A 23,014-nucleotide genomic window follows, 5' to 3' on the forward strand; every position below is an offset into this window, starting at 1 on the left:
GGCACATGCCTGTAATCCCAGCTACTCAGGAGGCTGAGGCAGAATTGCTTGAACCTGGGAGGCAGAGGTTGCAATCAGCCGAGATTGCACCATTGTACTCCAGCCTGGGAAACTCCATCTCAAAAAAAAACAAAAAAACAAAAAACCAAAACAAGTAATAAGAGGCTGGGCGCAGTGGCTCATGCCTGTAATCCTCACACTCCAGGAGTTTGAGACCAGCCCAGGCTGGTCTGGTCTTTTTTTTTTTTTTTTTTTTTTTTTGAGACGGAGTCACTCTGTTGGCCAGGCTGGAGTACAGTGGTGCAATCTCAGCTCACTGCAACCTCCTCCTCCTGGATTCAAGCCAATCTCTTGCCTCAGCCTCCTGAGTAGCTGGGACTACAGGAGCATGCCACCAGGTGTGGGTAATTTTTGTATTTTCAGTAGAGACTGAGTTTCACCATGTTGGCCAGGCTGGTCTCAAACTCCTGGGCTCAGGTGATCCACCCACTTGGCCTTCCAAAGTGCTGGGATTATAGGCGTGAGCCACTGCGCTCGACCTCCTCTACAAAGTAAAAATTTTAAAATTGGCCAGGTGTGGTGCCATGTGTCTGTAGTCCCAGCTATTCAGGAGGCTGGGCGGGAGGAATGCCTGAGTTTGGGAGGTTGGGGCTGCAGTGAGCCGTGATCAAACACTGCACTCCAGCCTGGGCAGCAAAGTGAGACTCTCCCTCAAAAATAAGAAAAAAGAAAAAAGTAACAAGGGAGCTGCAGTTGGACTGACAGGAAGAGGACCCACAACATGTTGGCATGCTCACACAGCAGATGGCAGAACGAGCGGCCACCTATGTAAAGGAGCTGGCCACAGCTCTGTGCAGATGTGCTCAGTGTAGGGGCCTAAGGGAGCTTGTGCTGGAGATGGATGTGGGGGTCAGCAGTGGGTGGGGGAGCTTTTGAAGGATTCTCTCACTTTGTACTGAAATAATGAGTAGTTTGAACTGCTAGGTGAAAGCTGCCTGAAGCTCCCTAACCCTACCCTTCCAGCTATGAAGTTCTTACCTTCCCAGAAGGGCAACTCACCCCGCCCAGCCCTGGTCCCTGAGCACCACAGGCTCTGTGAGGCCAGTGCAGTGGGGCTGGTGTGGAGTCAGTCAGGGAAAGAGGAGCAGGCCCCGGAAGGAGCAGGGAGGAGAGCCCAAGCCCCTATATCCCAGGGCAGGTCTGCACCATCTCCGACCTTAGTCTCCTTGTGTGTGCCCTAAGTTAGTCTAGAGCAGCACTTCCCAGAAGTGAGGTTTCCCAGCCAGCAGCATCCGCATAACCTGGAAATTGTTCGAAATGCAAGTTTCCAGCCAGGTGCTGCAGCTCATGCCTATAATCCAGCACGTTAGGAGGCCAAGACAGGAGGATCACTTGAGCCCAGGAGTCTAGTCTGAGACCAGTCCAGCAAAAAAGCCAGATCTTGTCTCTCCCTGAAAAAAAAAAAAAAAGAAAGAAAAAGAAAAGAAAGAAAGAAAGAAAAGAAAAAAAAGAAATGCAATTCTCAGGCCTCACCCAAGACTCTAGACCCAGAATCGCTGGGCTAAGGTGGCCATTTATGTGTGAACCACCCTCCAGGTAATCAGAGCCTGGTGGGAAGTTTTTCCAGGCACCTCCCCAGCTCTGAGATTCTATGTATGCAAGAACATTTCTCTTCTTTTTTCTCCATACCTACGTAGCACTATTGTTTCTTTTTCAGATACACATGCTCACTGTACACAATGAAGAAATAATCGTTATTTTTTTGGGCCAGGCACGGTGGCTCACACCTGTAATCCCAGCACTTTGGGAGGCCAAGGCGGGTGAATCACTTGAGGTCAGGAGTTCAAGACCAGCCTGGCCAACATGGTGAAACCTGTCTCTACTAAAAATACAAAAAATTAGCTGGGCTTGGTGGTGCATGCCTGTAATCCCAGCTACTTGGGAGGCTGAGGCAGAAGAATCACTTGAACCCGGGAGGCAGAAGTTGCAGTGAGCCTAGGTGGTACAACTGCACTCCAGCTGCGGCAACAGAGTGAGACTCTGTCTCAAAAACAAAACAAAAAGCCCTTTAGTGTATAAGGGTCTTAATAACCTTCATTTTTTTTTGAGATGGGGTCTTGCTCTGTTGCCCAGGCTGGAGTACAATACCAAGATCTCGGCTCACTGCAGCCTCCAACTCCTGGGTTCAAGTGATTCTCCCGCCTCAGCCTTTCAAGTAGCTAGGATTACAGGGGTACACCACCACGCCCAGCTAATTTTTGCATTTTTAGTAGAGACAGGATTTCACCATGTTGGGCAGGCTGATCTTGAACTGCTGACCTCAGGTCATCTGCCCACATTAGCCTCCCAGAGTGCTGGGATTACAGGCATGAGCCACCGTACCTGGCCAATAACCTTAATTTCTTTTTTTTTTTTTCAAGACGGGGTTTCACCATGTTGGTCAGGCTGGTCTTGAACTCCTGACCTCAGGTGATCCGCCCGCCTTGGCCTCCAAAGTGCTTGGATTACAGGCGTGAGCCACCACACCCGGCCATTTTCTTAAAAGTTATTAAGAAATAACCTTTATCTGGAAGGAGCCCCTAAGCCACAGCTCTAATAATTCAACTGTTCTCATTTTTCTGCCTTCCTTTTTAGTCCTTTCCTATAGGAATATGCAAATTTTAAGTTACTTTAAAAAATTCAATGCATATCTTGAAACCACGCAGAGAAGACTCTGGTTCACTGGGTGGGGGGGGCTTCATCCATCAAAGGTCAGACCTGGGTCTCCTACAGCAGTGGGGCCAGCTGTGGAGTTTGCAGGGCTGATGCAAAACAAAAATGTGAGCCTCTTGGACAAAATTTACTAAGAATTTCAAATGGTGGTGGCAGAGCCCTGTACCCAGCTTGATCACGCGCCTGTGCCACTGCGTCTTGAGTGTTCTGAGGTGTCCTGGAAAGGGGTCTGACCTTTGCCCTTCCATCTTCCATGTGCCGTGGCTGCCCAGCCTCCAGGTTCATGGCCTATCACAAGCCCCTGAAAAACTCACAGGATTACACAGAAGCTCTGCGGGCAGTTCGGGAGCTGGCAACCAACATCACTGCTGACCTGCGGAAGGTGCCTGGGACAGACCCGGCTTTTGAGGTCTTCCCTACACGTGAGGCACTGGGCTGGAGGAAGGTGGGGGATGGCTGCTGGAGACTGGAGGTTAGGGTGGAGGGCTTGCAGGGAATTACACGGGATGAGGACCAGTTTTCAGTCAGGAGGCTCTGGCTGCGGCCTTAGGTCCATTTCTGTTGCTGGTTTGTACCCCAATATATGCCTGCCTGACCCTCAGCATTCTCCTTTGAAGTGGGGTGTCCCGCCCACCTTGAGGGTCCAGAGGCCTGAGCTTGTGACCATGCTCTGCACTCTGGCAGGATCACCAATGTGTTTTATGAGCAGTACCTGACCATCCTCCCTGAGGGGCTCTTCATGCTCAGCCTCTGCCTTGTGCCCACCTTTGCTGTCTGCTGCCTCCTGCTGGGCCTGGACCTGCGCTCTGGCCTCCTCAACCTGCTCTCCATCGTCATGATCCTCGTGGACACCGTCGGCTTCATGGCCCTGTGGGGCATCAGCTACAACGCGGTGTCCCTGATCAACCTGGTCTCGGTAACCGAGTACACACAGGCACTGGGGGGCCCCCAGAGGGGTGATTGGGGATCCGGCATCACAGAATACTCCCGGTTCTTTTTTTTTTTTTAAACAGAGTCTCACTCCGTGGCCAGGCTGGAGTGCAGTGTCGTGATCTCAGCTCACTGCAACCTCCGCCTCCCGGTTTCAAGCGATTCCCCTGCCTCAGTCTCCTGAGTAGCTGGGATTACAGGCATGCACCACCATGCCTAGCTAACTTTTTTTTTTTTTTTGAGATGGAGTTTCGCTCTCGTTACCCAGGCTGGAGTGCAATGGCGCGATCTCAGCTCACCGCAACCTCTGCCTCCTGGGTTCAGGCAATTCTCCTGCCTCAGCCTCCTGAGTAGCTGGGATTACAGGCACACACCACCATGCCCAGCTAATTTTTGTATTTTTAGTAGAGACAGGGTTTCACCATGTTGACCAGGATGGTCTCAATCTTTTGACCTCGTGATCCACCCGTCTCCGCCTCCCAAAGTGCTGGGATTACAGGCTTGAGCCACCGCGCCCAGCCAACTTTTTGTATTTTTCATAGAGGCGGAGTTTCACCATGTTGGCCAGGTTGGTCTCGATCGCTTGACCTTCTGATCCGCCCATCTTGGCCTCCCAAAGTGCTAGGATTACAGGCATGAGTCACTGCCCTGCCTTTTTTTTTTTTTTTTTTATAGACAAGGTCTTGCTCTGTTGCCCAGGCTGGAGTGAGTGCAGTGACATGATCACAGTTCACTGTAGCTTCGAAATCCTGGGCTCAAGCGATCCTCCCACCTTAGTCTCCTGAATAGCTGGGATTACAGGCACATGCCACTACCTCTAGCTAATATTTTTGTTGTTGTTGTAGAGACGGGGATCTCACCTTGTTGCCCAAGCTGGCCTCAAACTCCTGGACTCAAGTGATCCTCTCACTTCGGCCTCCCAAAGTGTTGGGATTATAGGCATGAGGCACTGCACCCGGCCAAATACTCTCAGTTCTGTCTAGAGTCTAGATCAGACGTCCCCAAACTATGGCCTGGCCCGCTGGTCGCATGCGGCCCCTTGAGGCCATTTATCCGGCCCCCCCCCGCACTTCAGGAAGGGGCACCTCTTTCATTGGTGGTCAGTGAGAGGAGCACAGTATGTGGCGGCCCTCCAACGGTCTGAGGGACAGTGAACTGGCCCCCTGTGTAAAAAGTTGGGGGACGCCTGGTCTAGATGCCTGCCCTGCTGGTCCTGGTGGAGGCCTCATTTCCCTGGTTCCTCCCTCACCTCTATCTTTCTTGGCTGATGCCTCCTCTCTGCCCATAGGCGGTGGGCATGTCTGTGGAGTTTGTGTCCCACATTACCCGCTCCTTTGCCATCAGCACCAAGCCCACCCGGTTGGAAAGGGCCAAAGAGGCCACCATCTCTATGGGCAGTGCGGTGAGTAGGAAGGATTGGGCCACCCTGTGCCTATTTGGCACCCTGTGCCCTGCCTGATGCCCTGTGCCCTGCCTGACACCTGTCTCTGACCCTCCAGGTGTTTGCAGGTGTGGCCATGACCAACCTGCCTGGCATCCTTGTCCTGGGCCTCGCCAAGGCCCAGCTCATTCAGATCTTCTTCTTCCGCCTTAACCTCCTGATCACCCTGCTGGGCCTGCTGCATGGCTTAGTCTTCCTGCCAGTCATCCTCAGCTACCTGGGTGAGTGCCCATGACTGTTCCTACCAGGCTGTCATGATTATTATGACGACAACAGCAACAGTGCATGCTCACCATGAAAGCTCAGGAATTGCACAGAAGCCATGGGCAGACACCAGAAGCCAGGACCGTGAGCATGTGGCACTTCTAGTCTTGGAAGCTACTGGTGTTCATTGAATATGCTGTGAACATCTTGTTTTGTCAGCAGATGTATGTCTCAATGTTTCCACGGCCCTGTACACTGTGGATCTCCACTGCACTCCTGTTGGGTTTTTAGGCATGTCCTTCAGAAAGAAATATATTTTACACTGAGAGGTGACACGCACGAGCACACACAGACATGCGTGCCTAAAACAAATGCTTCACTAAATAAAAAAAAATTTTTTTTTTTTTTTTTTTGAGACGGAGTTTCACTCTTGTTACCCAGGCTGGAGTGCAATGGTGCGATCTCGGCTTACCACAACCTCCGTCTGCTGGGTTCAAGCAATTCTCCTGCCTCAGCCTCCCGAGTAGCTGGGACTACAGGTGTGTGCCACCATGCCCAGCTAATTTTTGTATTTTTAGTAGAGACGGGATTTCACCATGTTGACCAGGATGGTCTCGATCTCTTGACTTCATGATCCACCCGTCTCGGCCTCCCAAAGTTCTGGGATTATAAGCGTGAGCCACCGCGCCCGGCCCCTTCACTAAATAATATTAATACTTGCCCTTATACATGTGAAACATTCTGATATTGCTGGTTCCATTCTAGTATTATTATTATTATTATTTTTTGGAGACAGGGTCTTGCTGTGACACCCAGGCTGGAGTGCAGTAGCATGATCACAGCTCACTGCAGCCTTGACTTCCCAAGCTCAAACGATCCTCCTGCCTCAGCTTCCCGAGTAGCTGGGACTACAGCACCATGCCCAGCTAATTTTTTATTTTTTGTAGAGATGGGGTCTCCCTATGTTGCCCAGGCTGGTCCATACTCCTGAGCTCAAGTGATCTGCCTTGGCTTTCCATAGTGCTACGATTACAGGTGTGAACCACTGCACTTGGCTTTTATTTTATTATGTTTATTATTTTAATTTTTTGAGACAGAAGCTCACTGTGTCACCCAGGCTGGAGTGCAGTGGTGTGATCTCGGCTCCCTGCAACCTCCACCTCCCAGGTTCAAGTGATTCTCCTGTTTCAGCCTCCCGAGTACCTGGGATTACGACACCTACCACCATACCGGGCTATTTTTTTCTTTTTTTCTTTTTGGTATTTTTAGTAGAGACAGGGTTTCACCATGTTGGCCAGACTGGTCTCGAACTCCTGACCAGGTGATTCTCACCGCCAAGGGCTCCCAAAGTGCTGGGATTATAGGCATGAGCCACTGAGCCTGACCCTACCATTATTATTATCTTTTGAGACATAGTCTCACTCTGTTGCCCAGGTTGGAGTGCAGTGGTGTGATTTCAGCTCACTGCAGCCTTTGCCTCCCAGGTTCAAGCAATTCTCCTGTCTCAGCCTCCCGAGTAGCTGGGGGCTATAGGTGCATGCCACCATACCCAGTTTATTTTTGTATTTTTATTAGAGATGGGGTTTCACCATGTTGGTCAGGCTAGTCTTGAACTCCTGACCTCAAGTAATCTGCCCACCTTGGCCTCCCAAAGTGCGGGGATTACAGGTGTGGGCCACTGCACTGGCCTCATTAATTTTTTTGAATACTGGCCAGGAGCAGTGGCTCATGCCTATAATCCTAGCACTTTGGGAGGCTGAGGGGTATGGATCCCCTGAGGTCAGGAGTTCGAGACAAGCCTGGCCAGCATGGTGAAACCTTGTCTCTACCTAAAATACAAAAATTAGCTGGGCATGATGGCGGGCACCTGTAGTCCCAGCTACTTGGGAGGCCGAGGCAGGAGAATCACTTGAACCTGGGAGACGGAGGTTGCAGTGAGCCAAGATCATGCCACTGTGCTCCAGCCTGGGCAACAGGGCGAGATTCTGTCTCAAAAAACAATTTTTTAAAGCTGATGTTAATCTACTAATTGATTTCATGACTCATTAATGGGTGGCAACTCTTAGTTTGAAAACACCATCCTATCATATGGTTTCAGCTTGATTTACTGAACCAGCTCCCAACTGTTGGACATTAGATCATTTCTGACTTTCTTTTTTTTTTTTTTTTTTTTTTGAGACGGAGTTTCGCTCTTGTTACCCAGGCTGGAGTGCAATGGCGCGATCTCGGCTCACCGCAACCTCCGCCTCCTGGGTTCAAGCAATTCTCCTGCCTCAGCCTCCTGAGTAGCTGGGATTACAGGCACGCACCACCATGCCCAGCTAATTTTTTGTATTTTTAGTAGAGACGGGGTTTCACCATATTGACCAGGATGGTCTCGATCTCTCGACCTTGTGATCCACCCGCCTCGGCCTCCCAAAGTGCTGGGATTACAGGCTTGAGCCACCGCGCCCGGCCATTTCTGACTTTCTACTACCACTGCCGTGCTGCAGTGAGTGACCCTGGGAGTGAATATTTGACCTCATCCTCCAATATTTCCTTAGAGAAGGGCTGTGAACATCAATTTTAATGCCAATTGTGAGTATCCTCCAGAAAGTTTTACCATTTAAAATTGCACCTGTAGCTTGTGCGTGTGGCCATTTCCCTGTGTCCTCATTGTTGAGCTAGGTCATTAAAAACTGCCCCTCACAGAGATTTAATTTGAGCCTCCCAAGATGAGAGTGTTTCTGACTCTCAGGGTGGGCAAACTGGGAGGAGTTCAATTTTACCCCCCCATTACCAGATGGTAATAATAGTATAATATTACTAGGGCCGAGTACAGTGGCTCGCACCTGTAATCCCAGCACTTTGGGGGGCCAAGGCAGGTGGCTCACCTGAGGTCAGGAGTTCAATACCAGCCTGACCAACATGGAGAAACCTTGTCTCTATTAAAAATACAGAATAAGCTGGGTGTGGTAGTGCACGCCTGTAATCCCAGCTGCTCGGGAGGCTGAGGCAGGAGAATCACTTGAACCTGGAAGGTGGAGGTTGTGGTAAGCTGAGATGGTGCCATTGCACTCCAGCCCAAGCAACAAGATCACAACTCTGTCTCAAAAACAAAAACTAGTAGAGGACATTTATAGAAGGGTGTGTTTGTGCATCGACATATGTGTCTTTAATTCTCTTATTACCCCCGATGTAGGTTTTATTATCCTTCCCATTTTACAAATGAGGGAACTGAGACACCTGCCCCAGATCACAGACTTGGTCAGAGGTAGCAGGGGTTGGAGCCCACACAGCTCCGTGGTTCCTAACTACGACACCACAGTCTCCTGTGGAAACTCCCTGACCCTCTTGGAAGAAATAGAGTGTGTGTGCTGGGGCTGGTTGGTGAGACATAAGAGAAGGGCAAGGAGGAGCCGTCGTGGGATGTGCCTGGACTAGGGGTGTTCAGGGTCTTAGAGCTGCAGGTAGTGGCTGCTCCTTGGAGGTTTCCAAATTGCTGGGGGATGGGAGAGACTGGGACATCCCTGAAGCGTGGGCTGTGTATGCAGTGACCCCTGAAGGCACATGGCACAGAGCCCCCCTGGGACCCTTCCTGCCCTGGGTTTGTTGTACAGAACCAGGAATAGCTTCTCACCTGTGTCCCCTGCCCACCTCTCTAACTGTGGTCCTCTGTCTCCGTCTCTCTGCAGGGCCTGACGTCAACCCGGCTCTGGCACTGGAGCAGAAGCGGGCTGAGGAGAAATCAGCAGTCATAGCGGCCTCCTGCCAAGGTCACCCCTCCCAGGTCTCTGCAGCTGACAACATCTATGTCAACCATAGCTTTGAAGATTCTATCAAGGGTGCTGGAGCTGTCAGCAACGACTTGCCCAACAATGGGCGGCAGTTCTGACACAGCCAGAGTCCCTGTCCAGGCTCTGTGGTCCTGAACTGAGGGTGATGAGGGTCTTCCTTGTGACTGCCCCTTGACACGTCCCTTCTCAAAGCCTAGGGAAGGCCTTTCCCATGAGACTGCCTGTCACTGGAGGATGGCCTGTCCTTGAGGCATCCAGGCAGCACCACTGATGGCTCCTCTGCTCCCATAATGGGTCCCCAGTTTCCAAGCCACCTAGGTCTTGGGCAGCGCCTCCTTCTTCTGGGCCTGGGTCTGGGAGTTGGCAGGAACAGACACAGTCCATGTTCGTCCCACACTCGCCCTCTTTCCTAGGGGCCCACCTCTCCTCCAACTTTTCACTCCTCAGTTCCTCTGTCAAAAGTCTCAATTCCATGTCAGTAAGTCTTTAATGTGTAGCAGTGTCCCTGAGAACACAGAGAGTGACCGCTACCCTTCCTGTGATACCACAGGAGGCCAGAAGAAGCAAAGGCTCAGGCCAAGAGCTAAGGCCGAGGGAGGCTGGCTGGCAGCCACCTGCTCCGGGGCACACCTACAGGTCTGCCATCCACAGCCCTTTCTATCAAGAGAAGGGCCCAGGAAGGATGTTCTCATAAGCACCCTGGTCATGGATTAGCCCCTCCTGGAAAGTGGTGTTGGGTTTGGTCTCAAGCTCCCACTCTTATTAAAGCTGTTGCTGCCAGTCAAGGCCACCCAGGAGTCTGAAGACTGGGAGCTCTTGGGGCTGGGCTGGTCCTCCCACCTTCACCTTGGGCCTGGAGCCCAGGCCTTAAACCAGCCCAACCTGAGCTCTTAGCTCTCCAGAAGCACGAGGTGCAGTGGAGATGAAGATCCCGGCTCTGTGCTGTGCCCACGTGGGTGTTTAATTAATATTTGCTGGCAGAAATGGCATTTTATGTCACATGTCCTACTCTGACTGCCTCTCAGTTTAAGGTAATTTTTGTGAATGACACAAATAATACATGTGTGGGAGAATGATTTGTGGAGATACTAGTCTGTGTTTTGTTCAATTTCTCCTCCCTCTTTTCAAGAAAGGAGCCAGGACATTGTGTGTTCATGTCTTACAAGGGCCTTGGAGGAGTGGGAGTAATTTCCCTTGAAACTGGGAGGGCACAGAGCCTGAGAGTCAGCCAGGAGTAGGGTGTGCAGCCCCTCCTTTTTCTGGAACAGCCCGTGAAGCAGGCGACACCTGGGGGAGCTGCAGGAGAGCCACGGTGCATTCAGGGAGGGAAGAACCCACTGTACAAACGACCAGCTCCCCGGAGGGCCCCATGCCAGGGCAGTGGGTGGAAATGTCAAGGAACATTCCAGATCCCCCTCAAGCCTTTCTGCTCCCTGCTGGGTCCAGCCCTTGTTTGGCTGAGGAACTGCTGTTGCTTCCAGGCTCAGAGGGACTGTTGGCATGTAAAGGGAGAGAAGTAGAAAGAGGGGGAAGGGAGCTGGCGTTTCTGGAGCCTACTGTCTACTCTCGGCTCCTCATAAGAGCCCCATGTGCCAGCATCATTTGCCCACCTTTGGGAGGGTTGCTGGCTGCACATGATGGACAGAGGGTCTGGTGAAGGGGCAGTTACCGGGGAATAGAGGCTAAGGAGAAATCGCACAAGTCACCCTGTTAAAAACTCCACAGGTGCAGAATAAACAAATAGATCTGAGGAACAAAAATAGCTCCTGAACAGCAGACATTTCAAATCAGAGGAAAGGGGTGACCCTCCAGTAAATGGTGTGGGAGTAATGAGCAAATTATTTGGATCAAAATAAAGTAACATCTCACCTCACACCATACAAACAAATAAAAGTACAGGTAACGAGCTGAACACAAACATGAAACTATACACGTATCAGAAGGAAGCAGAGAAGAGTATGTTATCATCTTGGGGTGGGAAAAGTTTCCTAAGCATAAAGTACAGAAGTCATAAAGGTAAACACTAAATGTATGGCCATATAATAATGGAAAACATCTGTAAACACACAAACACACAAAAAATTAAAGAAAGTTGAAAGACACATATGAGCCCAGAAAAATAGTTGCAACGTATTTAACAGCAAATAATTAAAATCAAGAACACACAAAGAGTGCCAATAGCATGCCCACAAACACGGTGAACATTCTAACACCCAGTGGACTTTTTGTAAGAAGTGTGGCAAGCACCAACCCCAAAGAGTGAGTGACACAGGACACATTTCCTGTATGCCTAGGGAAAGCCATGTTATAATAGGAAGCAGAGGGGCTATGGTGGAAAGACTAAGCCAATTTTCCAGAAAAAGGCTAAAACTACAAAGATGACTGTGCTGAGGCTTGAGTGCGTGGAGCCCCACTGCAGATCTAAGAGAATGCTGGCTAGGCTATTAAGAGTTACAAGCATTTCCAACGGGAGGAGATATGAAGAGGAAGGGCCAAGTGATCCCGTTCCAAGTGTCATCTTTTGTTTTATTATGAAAACAATAAAATCTTGAGTTCAGTTTAAAAAAAGGAAGAATATACAAAGAGAGTCCAGATGCAGTGGCTCATGCTTGTAATCCCAGCACTTTGGGAGGCTGAGGCAGGAGAATTGCTTGAGGCCAGGAGTTCAAGACCAGCCCAGGCAACAGCGAGATGCTGTCTCTACAAAAAGTTTAAAAGTTAGCCAGGCCATCTACTTGGGAGGCTGAGGTGGGAGAACTGGTTGGCTTGAGCCCAAGCGGTGAGCTATGATGGTACTACTGAACTCCAGCCTGAGTGAAAGAGTGAGCTGCTGTCTCTTAAAAAAAATACAAAAAGAGGAAGGAGTGGGGGTCTGAGTTATGTGACTAACCCTCCCATTAGAAACAACAGAAGTTCTAGCTAAAATAAATTCTAGCCGTGTGTGTGTGTGTGTGTCTGTCTCTGTGTGTGTGTGATGCATACAAGTTTAGAGTGTTTCAACTTTCTTAATAAATTGAGAATAGTTTGAAATGACTATAACAATATCCCTCTTTATGTCTAGTATTTATTTTTGTCTGTTTGTTTAAAGAGATAGGTGTCTCACTTTGTTGCCCAGGATGGTCTTGAACAATTGGCCTCAAGGGATGCTGTTACCTTAGCCTCCCATGTAGATGGGAGGAAAGCTACCCTGTAGCTGGAATTACAGGGTGTGAGGCACCATGCCCAGTCCTATCTGTAGCATTTGTTCAACTGTATAATGTTATTATATACATCTGTATACACACACACACACACACATAAAAAAAAACTTACACAATTGAACAATTTTTTTTTTTTTTTTTTGAGATGGAGTTTCGCTCTTGTTACCCAGGCTGGAGTGCAATGGCGTGATCTCGGCTCACCGCAACCTCCACCTCCTGGGTTCAGGCAATTCTCCTGCCTCAGCCTCCTGAGTAGCTGGGATTATAGGCACGCACCACCATGCCCAGCTAATGTTTTGTATTTTTAGTAGAGACGGGGTTTCACCAGGTTGACCAGGTTGGTCTCGATCTCTTGACCTCGTGATCCACCCGCCTTGGCCTCCCAAAGTGTTGGGATTATAGGCTTGAGCCACCGCGCCTGGCGCCAGTTGAACAAATTTTATACTTAATAGTCAAATATTGAAACTCCTTTCCCTGAGATTAGGAATGAGACAAACTTGCCCACCTTTACCCAACATTGTATTGGACATCTTAGCTATTGTAATAAGGCAAGGAAAAGAAATTAAGGTTATAAAGATTAGAAAGAAATAAAATTGACATCACAGATCTCATAAAAGTGTACAAAAAAGACATAGCAAGACCCCATCTCTATCCCTCCCAAAAAATACAAAATAATCTATATATAAACTATTGAATTAATCTAACAAAAGTCGGTCAAGAAAACTATGAAAATCAACACATTTGTAGTTTAATTTGCATAATATTGAGTGAAATTAACTGTCAAAATAAATGGAAGAATAAACCATGAATTGAGGGCTCTATACTACAGAGATGTCAATTCTCTTCAAATTAATTTCTAGATTCACTGTAATTTCAATCATAACCCCAGAAAACTTTTTGTAAAAACCGATAAGCTGATTCAAAAATTCATATGGAACCACAAAAGATAAAAATTCACCAAGGCAATCTTGAAGAAAAACAAAGAGACTTACACTACCAGAACTACCAGAAATCAAAATAGTATAAATGTACAGAAATAAAGATAGTGGGATTTTGGCACAAGGAAAAACAAACAGAAAAATGGAAAGAACAGAAAGTCCAGAAACAGATGCTATCCACAAGGACACATGATTTACGATGAAGGAGGCATGCAGAACATTGGGTAAAGGAAGTTTTTCAGTGTATGATGCTGACCTAGTTGGGCATCCATAAAGAAATGAATTGTGACTCTCTTTTTTTTTCTTTTGAGACAGAGCCTCGCTCTGTCACCAGACACCAGGCTGGAGTGCAGTGGCATGATCTCGGCTCACTGCAACCTCCGCCTCCGGGGTTCAAGCAATTCTCCTGCCTCAGCCTCCCGAGTAGCTGGGACTACAGGTGTGCGCCACCATGCCCAGCTAAGTTTTATATTTTGGTAGAGATGGGGTTTCACTGTGTTGGCCAGGATAGTCTTGATCTCTTGACCTCGTGATCCACCTGCTTTGGCTTCCGGAAGTGCTAGGATTACAGGCGTGAGCCACCACACCTGGCTTGACTCTCTTTCTTAAGACACGCAAAAATCAGTTCCTGATAGATTGTCTATCTAAATGTGAAACATAAAATGATAGAGTTCTGGAAGACAACATAAGAGAGTATCTCCAAGACTGAAATAGGAAGCACTTTTCTTAATCAAGAAACAAAAGCTTTACTTATAGAGAAAAAGATTGATAAATTGTACTGCATTGAAAAGGCATCCTTAGGAGAGATAAAATTCAAACCATAGAGAGGAAAAAATATTTGTACATATCTGAGATACACGCATATTTGAAAAATGGCTTATATTTAGAATGTGTAAAAAAAAACTCTGCCGGGTACGATGGCTCACGTCTGTAATCCTAGCACTTTGAGAGGCCGAGGCGGATGGATTCACTGAGCTCAGGAGTTTGAGACCAGCCTGGGCAACATGGTGAAACCCCATCTCTACTAAAACACAAAAAACATTAGCCAGGCTTGGCACTGTGCACCTGAAGTCCCAGCTACTAGGGAGGCTGAGGCAGGAGAATTGCTTGAACCCCGGAGGTGGAGGTTGCAGTGAGCTGAGATCACACCACTGCACTCCAGCCTGGGTGACAGAGCGAGACTCCGTCTCTAAACAAAACAAAAACAACGCCAAAAAAAAAAAAAAAAAACCAAAAAATCCCTCCTACAACTCAGTAAGCAAAAGACACCACAAGAAAATCTAGGTTGGCTACTTGAACAAGCATATGGCCAATACAAGTTCCTCAACTTTGTCAATCATGAGAGCAAGGCTTAGTAAAAGCACAGTCAGTTCTTCCTCTTCCCTTCCCTCACAACTGGGTCTACAGGCCCTGGGGTAAGGTGGGGCCAGGCAGCCCATGTGGGGTGTCAGGATCCAGGTGGTGTGGGGAGGGTTTCCACATTAGATCTGAGGGAGAAGAGGAGAGCATCCCACACAGAATAGGAACTACGTAGGTCCAGTATGGGGCTGAGATATCAGAACGGAGCTCTGATGTGCGTTTCTCCATGAGCAGAGTGGCTGGATGTGGGAGAGGAGGGCGGAGGAAGGGTTCAGAGCCATCTAGAGAGGGCAATTCAGAGGAAATGGGAGGGCAGATAATCTCACTCCTCACAGTGAGGCCAAGTTTCCAAGCTGATTTGTCACTCCTCTGCTGGGCCCCTTCGGGTAATACATTTGACTTATCTGGGCTTTAGTTTCTTTTCTCCTTTTATTTATTTCTTTTTTTGAGCTGAAGTCTCACTCTGTTGCCCAGGTTGGAGTGTACTGGTGCCATCTTGGCTCACTGCAACCTTTGCCTTCCGGGTTCAAGTGATTCTCCTGCCTCACCCTCCCAGGTAGCTGGGACTACAGGTGCCCACCACCACGCCCAGCTAGTTTTTTGTATTTTTTGTAGAGACAAGCTTTTGCCATGTTGACCAGGCTGGTCTTGAACTCCTGATCTCAGGTGATCTGCCTGTCTTGGTAATCTGATCTCAGGTAATCCTCCTGATCTCAGGTAATCCTCCCAAAATGCTAGGATTACAGGCACGAGCCACCGGGCCCAGCGGGCTCTCTGCCAGGATGTAAGGCTCTGGGAACAAGTGGGGAAAAATCATGCACAAAGGCAATAGGTCCCAGTAACATCTCTAACATTACCTAAAAAGCGGGAGGAGGGGGGACCCTCATCTACCTTACCACCTCTTTCTCAGCGCCACCATCAACGAATAAAAGTGTCACAGAGGAGACAGAAATTCTCCCTGAGCCGTCTCCTCCAATGAATAGGAAAACAGACAAAGAAGACGCTACAGCTATATAGGTCCTTGTCAAGCAAGCAGCATTAGAGGAAGAACTCTTAGCCTGCCCAGTAATGGATGATCAGTAAGGCAATCAGGTGTATGTTTATAAAACGGTAAGAACAATGGAATTAGACGCTCCGGCAGGAAAGCTCTACCCAAGCTGGGCCCCAGAAGCGAGCTTTTTCGCAAACTCGGTGCCTGCAAATGCTCCCAGGAATTCAACCTGCCCAGCTGGGGGCCAAGCCCGGCGCACCAGAGATAGGAGCTAAGTAGGGGCAGGAGGTCGCGGGCAGGAAGGTCCGCCCAGTCGCAGCCAGAGAGCAGGAGGGGAGCAGGGCAAGCAAGGAGGGTCCCTGCAGCCAAGCCGGCAGAAGAAGAGGAAAAAAAAAAAAAAGTGGGCGTGGGCGAGGGTGGGGGTGGGAGTTGGGGAAGCTCAGCAGCAGGAAAAGCTGCCGGTGATCCAGCCGACAGGCTCTGCCCAGGCGGGGCTGGTGGCGGGAGGAAGCAGCCGAAGCGGCTGCCATCCTGGACCGCACCATTGACTCTGGCTCCGCTGATGTCCCACAGTGAAATTTCCTGTGTTCTTTGTATACAAGCAACATTCCAAATTGTAATTCTCTCCTAAAATTCAAGTTAAGTTTAAAATTCTGATAATGGCCATTGTTATTTCTCTCTTACCCTTAACGTGGTTCTTTTAAACTCCTTTTTTTTTTTTTTTTTCCCCCCACGAGCCAGGCTTTCACCATGTTAGTCAGGCTGGTCTTGAACTCCTGACTTCAGGTGATCCACCCGTCTCGGCCTCCCAAAGTGCTGGGATTACAGGCGTGAGCCGCCGTTAAACTCCAACTTAAGTGAAACAGTAACCTCTGAAAGGGGAGAAATTACAGAAGGCCCACAAATCAGTTAAAAAGCAATTAATAACAAAGCATGCAAAACCACACATTACCCTTTAAAAGAGAACTTTAAACCAAATTAAATAATATTTGTTAAATTAAGAAGTAAAAATGTTGTGCCCATTCTCAGAAATCGAAAGAAATTTGTACGTAAGTGTAGTAGAAACATATGCATAATGGACTGTCTTGCCTCACTGATTAAAGATAGTCTTTGCCCTGCTAGTAAGTCACCGTTTTCAGAACTGTTTGCAAGTTAAGGTCCATAAATTTAGCCTGAAAACTCAATTGCAAGATTTAAGCTATTCTGTCTGTGGCTTTAAGCACATGGTTAAGGTATATTATTTAAGTCTCTGCTTCAAGAGATATTTTCAGATTTCCTTTTGAGTTTCATGTTACTAATTTCAGCTTGCCATCTTAATGAATTTACAGTTAGTTGCTAGGTTACCATCCTAATATCATCAAGATGCCTTTAAGTAAAGAGCAATTCAAAGCAATATAGCATTTCTCCATACCTAATGCTTTAACACTATTTATTGATAGATCGGGTGAACAAGGAAAAGCTGCAGTCTGGTAGAGACCACATAATTCAATCACCCAATCAAAGTTTACTAGCAGTCAGAGAGCTGAAATTAAATCTGTGATACTAGCCTTAAAATTTTTTCCGGTTGGTCGTGGTGGCTCAAGCCTGTAATCCCAGCACTTTGGGAGGCCAAGGTGGGTGGATCACAAGGTCAAGAGATCAAGACCATCCTGGTCAACAAGGTGAAACCCCGTCTCTACTAAAAATACAAAAAATTAGCTGGGCATGGTGGCACATGCCTGTAATCCCAGCTACTCAGGGGGCTGAGGCAGGAGAATTGTCTAAACCCAGGAGGTGGAGGTTGCGGTGAGCCGAGATCGTGCCATTGCACTCCAGCCTGGGTAACAAGAGCGAAACTCCGTCTCAAAAAAAAAAAAAAAAAAAAAAACTTTTTCCACTCAGCCCATAAATATAGGAAGTGACGGCTTACTCAGTTTATCTACTACAAAGTCTTGAAACAGCTTTAATTAAGTCTAATCTCCAGCCCACAGCTCACTGCCTGGCCCATTAGCTTATGGCAATGAACAGGCAGACTTACAAGTGATGACATCACTGCTTGACCAAGACAGACAGAAACAGAGAGATTAGAGAGAAAAATAGAAAGAAAGAATAAGGGCCAGGCGCGGTGGCTCAAGCCTGTAATCCCAGCACTTTGGGAGGCCGAGGCGGGTGGATCACGAGGTCAAGAGATCGAGACCATCCTGGTCAACATGGTGAAACCCCGTCTCTACTAAAAATACAAAAAATTAGCTGGGCATGGTGGCGCGTGCCTGTAATCCCAGCTACTCAGGAGGCTGAGGCAGGAGAATTGCCTGAACCCAGGAGGCGGAGGTTGCGGTGAACCGAGATCGCACCATTGCACTCCAGCCTGGGTAACAAGAGCGAAACTCCGTCTCAAAAAAAAAAAAAAAAAAAAGAAAGAAAGAATAAGTAAGAAAAAAGACTAGAAGAGACACAGATCAACGAGAGATACAGAAAGTTAGACTAATGAAAGATAGTGTAAAAAAAGTCAGAGAGAGACAGGAGGCAAAGAGAGAAAGAGAAGCACAGAAAGCAGGACAAAGAAGATAAAGTAGGAAGTAGAGAAAGAAATATTAAGAAAGTTAAAGATATAAGAATGTACCTTTAGTAAAGAAGGTTATAAAACAAAGTTAAGGCATGTCTAAGTTTGTCAGTGAAAGGTGTGAAAAATGTTATAGAAAGAAATTTATGCAAATAGGTTGTATAAATTTTGTTTTGAAGGTCTAAGCAAGTTTTAAAACTAATTATAAAAGAAATTCTGTGTGTAAACACATTGGTTAAAAGTTAAAGAAGTATCATCTAGTTTTTCTGTAAACTAGACATTAAGATAAAGTACAACAGGTTTTTAAAAAAGCACTAACCTGCTCTTTTACAAAGATTATAAAAGATCTCTTAGCACATGCATCACTTCTAGAATTTCCAGTACACCAGCACCTGCCAAGATGGAAAGAAGAAAAAACTCAAGCCAGCCTAGGAAAGGCCCTACAGGATGACACAAGCCCTGGGCATCACCTGAGGAATGCCAAAGGAGACAACTCAGAAGGCTAAGCGAACCCTGCTTAGAATTTGTTTCTTTTTAATTCTCTCACTTTGCCTGCAACCTGTACCTGCTACACTCTATTGAGCACATCTTCTGAATCCACATTTTTCTGCCCTGTAACTTTTTTTTGAGACGGAGTTTAGCTCGTTACCCAGGCTGGAGTGCAATGGCACGATCTCGGCTCACCGCAACCTCCGCCTCCTGGGTTCAGGCAATTCTCCTGCCTCAGCCTCCTGAGTAGCTGGGATTACAGGCACGCGCCACCATGCCAAGCTAATTTTTTGTATTTGTAGTAGAGACGGGGTTTCACCATGTTGACCAGGATGGTCTCGATCTCTTGACCTCATGATCCACCCGCCTCGGCCTCGCAAAGTGCTGGGATTACAGGCTTGAGCCACCGTGCCCGGCCTGCCCTGTAACTTAAACTAACACCCCCTTCACAGCTTCTAACAACGCAACTGTTTAGCTAAAAAGAAATTAACTTGCCCCCAGTAAAGTTCCTCATTAATGGCATATAGTAAACTGAGATGTCAAGTAACACTACAGGTCAGACACACAAGATTCACAGTTACACTTATAGCCTTTATAGTCTCAGCCAGTGTCATCCTGGCAACTGCCAGCATTGCTGTAACATCTATTACTGAGCCAGTACATAGCTGGGATGAGGTGAAACAACACGTCTAGAGAATTTTTCAAGACAATTTAACTGCAGACGTAACTAAAATTTTAGAATCCCTTCACACTGTGGATCTACACACCCAACAAACAGCCATACGGAAAGGTGTGCAAGATCATCTCCCCTGGTTAGAGCCCATTCCTGGGAGTCACTCTTTGACTGGAAAATAATGCTGCTAATTGTTCTCATAATAGTCTCTTTTTTTTTTTTTTTCCCTTTAGACGGAGTTTTTTGCTCTTGTTACCCAGGCTGGAGTGCAATGGCACGGTCTTGGCTCACCGCAACCTCTGCCTCCTGGGTTCAGGCAATTCTCCTGCCTCAGCCTCCTGAGTAGCTGAGATTACAGGCACGCATCACGATGCCCAGCTAATTTTTTGTGTTTTTAGTAGACATGGGGTTTCGCCATGCTGACCAGGATGGTCTCGATCTCTTGACCTCATGATCCACCCGCCTCGGCCTCCCAAAGTGCTGGGATTACAGGTGTGAGCCACCGCGCTCGGCCTTCTCATAATAGTCTTATGTTATTTCTTCATTCCAGAATGCAAAGCCCGAATAAGCAATGACCGTCTCGCCTGACAGACCCATGGCTTAATGCATCGGTGGCAATCACACTACAGAGCCTGATATTAACTACAGAAAAGGGGGAAATGTTGAGATTCACTCAGGGTGGTGGGTAAAATATTACAGGAAATATTAAGGGAAATATTAGGGAAAGTTGTAAGATTATAGTCTCAACCTTTTGGAAGGCCAAAAGATTTCAATGGCACAGGTGGAAGGCAGCTAGTCCTGAGAGCATTAGGTCATAGGGTGAAGATTAGACATAACAGAAGCTTCACCAGTTAAGTCTGTTTATCCCACATTCCTTTAACTTTATTGTCTATTTGATTACTTGTTTACTCATGTACACTTTGTGCTGGATGATCCACTCAGGGGAACGTGAAAGGGGATATCCATTAGTGGTGTTTGCTCTAGGCCTTGGAACCAAAAGCTTTTATCATTTGTAAAACCACTCATTTAACCATGATAATTGTCCACAAACGTGTTGACTTAGAACCTTTGTCATTAAATCTATACTGAATAAATGCAAGGAAGAATAGCTAGTAAGGGGTTGGGTAGCTGCAATTGTCTTCTGAGAGCAGCTGAAGACCTCCCTAGCCCACTCAGTCACTGTCCTCTGGTGTGAGAGTGTATTTTATTCATCCACTATGGAGTCAGGGTTTGCAGGACAGACCCCCGCAGGTGGTGACCAACATTTCAGGTGGTGACCTTGACACGAACACCACAACTGATAACACCAAATGCAATAGGGACGTGGAGAAGCAGCAACTGTCCATTACTGATAGGTACTGGAAGACAGTTCTGCAGTTTCTTCTAAAACTAAACGTATCTTACCACATGATTCAGCAATCACATTTCTTGGTATGTACCCAATGAAGTTGAAAATTTATATCTACACAAAACCCAGCACATGGATGTTTATGGCAGCTTTATTTATAATTGTCAAAACTTGGAAGCAACCAAGATGTCCTCCAGTAGGTGAATGGGTTAATCTACACAATGGAATATTATTCAGCATTAGAAAGAAATGAGCTATCAAGCTAAGCTATGAAAAGACATGGAGGGACTCCAGATACATACTACAAAGTGAAAAAAGCTAATCTAAAAAGTCTGCAACTGTCTGATTCCAACTATATGACATTCTGTAAAAGCTAAAGCTATGAAGACAACAAAATGATCGGTGGTTGCTAGGGGTTGGGGTTTAGGGAGTTGAATGGGCACATCATAAAAGATTTTTAGGGCAGGGAAACTACTTTCTACAATATTATAGTCATGGATGCATGCCCTATGCAATTGTCCATACTCATAAAATGTACAACACTAGAGTAAGCCCTAATGTAAACTAAGGATTCTGGGTGATATTGTAACAAATGTACCATTTTGTACATTCTGGTGGGGAATGCTGAGAATGAGAGAGGCTATGCATGTGTGGAGGCAGGCGTGGGTACATGGGATATCTTGTACTTTCCTCTCAATTTTGCTGTGAACCTATAACTACTCTTAAAAAAGTCTTTTATTGGGAGGCTGAGGCAGGTGGATCACCTGAGGTAAGGAGTTCAAGACCAGCCTGGCCATCATGGTATAACTTCATCTTTAAAAAAAAAAAATAAAAGTCTTTTAGTTCAGTCACCCATGGATTTCCAACCCACCGCAGTCTTGGACCATATAATCATGGTGGGCATGATGGAGGTACCCAGGTCACACGTCAACACCGGCAGCTAACTCAGTTCATCAACAAGCCTGTCTGCTTCATAGGGAAGCTGGGAAAGATTCATCCCACTAGAAAAATGTTTATTCTTTCAGATGAAGAAGGAAAATATGGAGCCATTGAGTTGATGGAACCCCTTGATGAAGAAATATCTGGAATTATGGAAGTGGTTGGAAAAGTAAACGCCAAGGCGACCATCATGTGTACATCTCATGTCCAGTTTAAAGAAGATAACCATCCTTTTGACCTTGGACTTTACAATGAAGCTGTGAAAATCACCCATGAGTTCCTTCAGTTTTATCCTTTAGGGATTGTGTAACATGATTGATCCTGATGGATTTTCATATGATTGCAAATGAGCTATATTGAAGACTATTAAAGGAGGCCCCCCTTGTTTGAGGGAGAGATTTCTGTGCTTTCTCATATTTAATTTGCTCTTTTTAAGATATTCCAACCTAGAGTTTTTGATGGAACTGATATATTGATAATTCTCACCTAAGTCCATTTATAAAGAATTGCTACTCCCATATATGGTCAGATTAGATGCAAGAATAAAGCAGTTGTCTGAGTTTAGGTTTCTATTTTATTTTTTATTTTTATTTATTTTTTTTTATAGAGATGGGGTTTCACCATGTTGGTCAGGATGGTCTTGATCTCTTGACCTTGTGATCCTCCCACCTCGGCCTCCCAAAGTGCTGGGGGTTTCTATTTTATTAATAAAAACTAAAATAGTAAAAAAAAAAAAAAAAAAAAGTCTTTTAAGAAGCCCAGTAGTCTTTTGCTTCTCTTTATGGGTTGATTTCCTTCTATCAAGTAAAAAATGGGCTTCCTCCATGTAGCAGAAGATATAGTTTCTCTCATCCCAGAGAATAGAGTTCTTTTTTGTCAACTCCAGCTAGAAAAACCTCTGGGAAGGATTTAGATGGTCCTGGTTTGCTTCCTCCCATCCCTCTTCCTTTGGATCTCATATCAGAAGTGACTTCTGGGATACTGCCCTGTTACCCCAGTCTTGGTCAGGTCCCTGTTACATGCTCCCACTATACCATATCCTTCTCCTTCCTAGTCCCCATCACAGTTTGAAAATGAAAATTCACTGGTGGGATTACATGGCTTCCCCATGTCTGATTCCCCCTCTAAACTGTAAGCTGTAGGAGGCAATGACTTTATCTTTTTGCTTACCATTGTGTTTCTAGCACCTAGCACCTGGCACATAGGCACACAATAAATATCCATTAAATAAATGAAATAAAGAGAGGGATCTTTTGCCTTCATTACTCTGAAGAGCAATTATGACATAGCAGTGACAGCTTAGCGTATTCTCAGAAAATATTCTTCTGTTTTAAAACCATTTATTTTTCTGATTAATAAACACAACAGGCTGGACACAGTGGCTCATACCTGTAATCCTGATACTCTGGGAGGCCAAAGTGGGAAGATCACTTTATCCAGGAGTTTGAGAGCAACATTGTGAGACCTCATCT

General features: G+C 46.7%; 2 protein-coding genes and 1 pseudogene across 4 annotated transcripts in view; 2 read left to right on the plus strand and 1 right to left on the minus strand.

Moving 5' to 3' along the window:
- The window catches only part of NPC1L1 (NPC1 like intracellular cholesterol transporter 1), a 33,048-nt gene extending 22,015 nt beyond the window's left edge, over positions 1 to 11,033 (plus strand). Inside the window, exons 15-20 of one of the 3 annotated variants that reach the window (XM_074379743.1) lie at positions 265 to 342; positions 2,985 to 3,134; positions 3,369 to 3,628; positions 4,931 to 5,044; positions 5,142 to 5,304; positions 8,962 to 11,033. In XM_074379743.1, coding sequence (XP_074235844.1) covers positions 265 to 342; positions 2,985 to 3,134; positions 3,369 to 3,628; positions 4,931 to 5,044; positions 5,142 to 5,304; positions 8,962 to 9,161 — 965 coding nt within the window. In that variant the 3' untranslated portion in view covers positions 9,162 to 11,033. Of the gene's footprint in view, positions 1 to 264; positions 343 to 2,984; positions 3,629 to 4,930; positions 5,045 to 5,141; positions 5,305 to 8,961 lie in introns of those variants that run through there. The other 2 variants (XM_074379742.1, XM_074379741.1) reach the window with 2 other exon arrangements.
- Positions 1 to 23,014, minus strand: part of OGDH (oxoglutarate dehydrogenase) — a 471,568-nt gene that overhangs the window by 173,066 nt on the left and 275,488 nt on the right. The window lies entirely within an intron of this gene.
- Positions 21,497 to 21,861, plus strand: LOC101028626 (replication protein A 14 kDa subunit pseudogene; annotated as a pseudogene).

This window comes from Saimiri boliviensis, chromosome 10, assembly GCF_048565385.1.
Source record: "Saimiri boliviensis isolate mSaiBol1 chromosome 10, mSaiBol1.pri, whole genome shotgun sequence".
Classification (NCBI taxonomy): Eukaryota; Metazoa; Chordata; class Mammalia; order Primates; family Cebidae; genus Saimiri; species Saimiri boliviensis.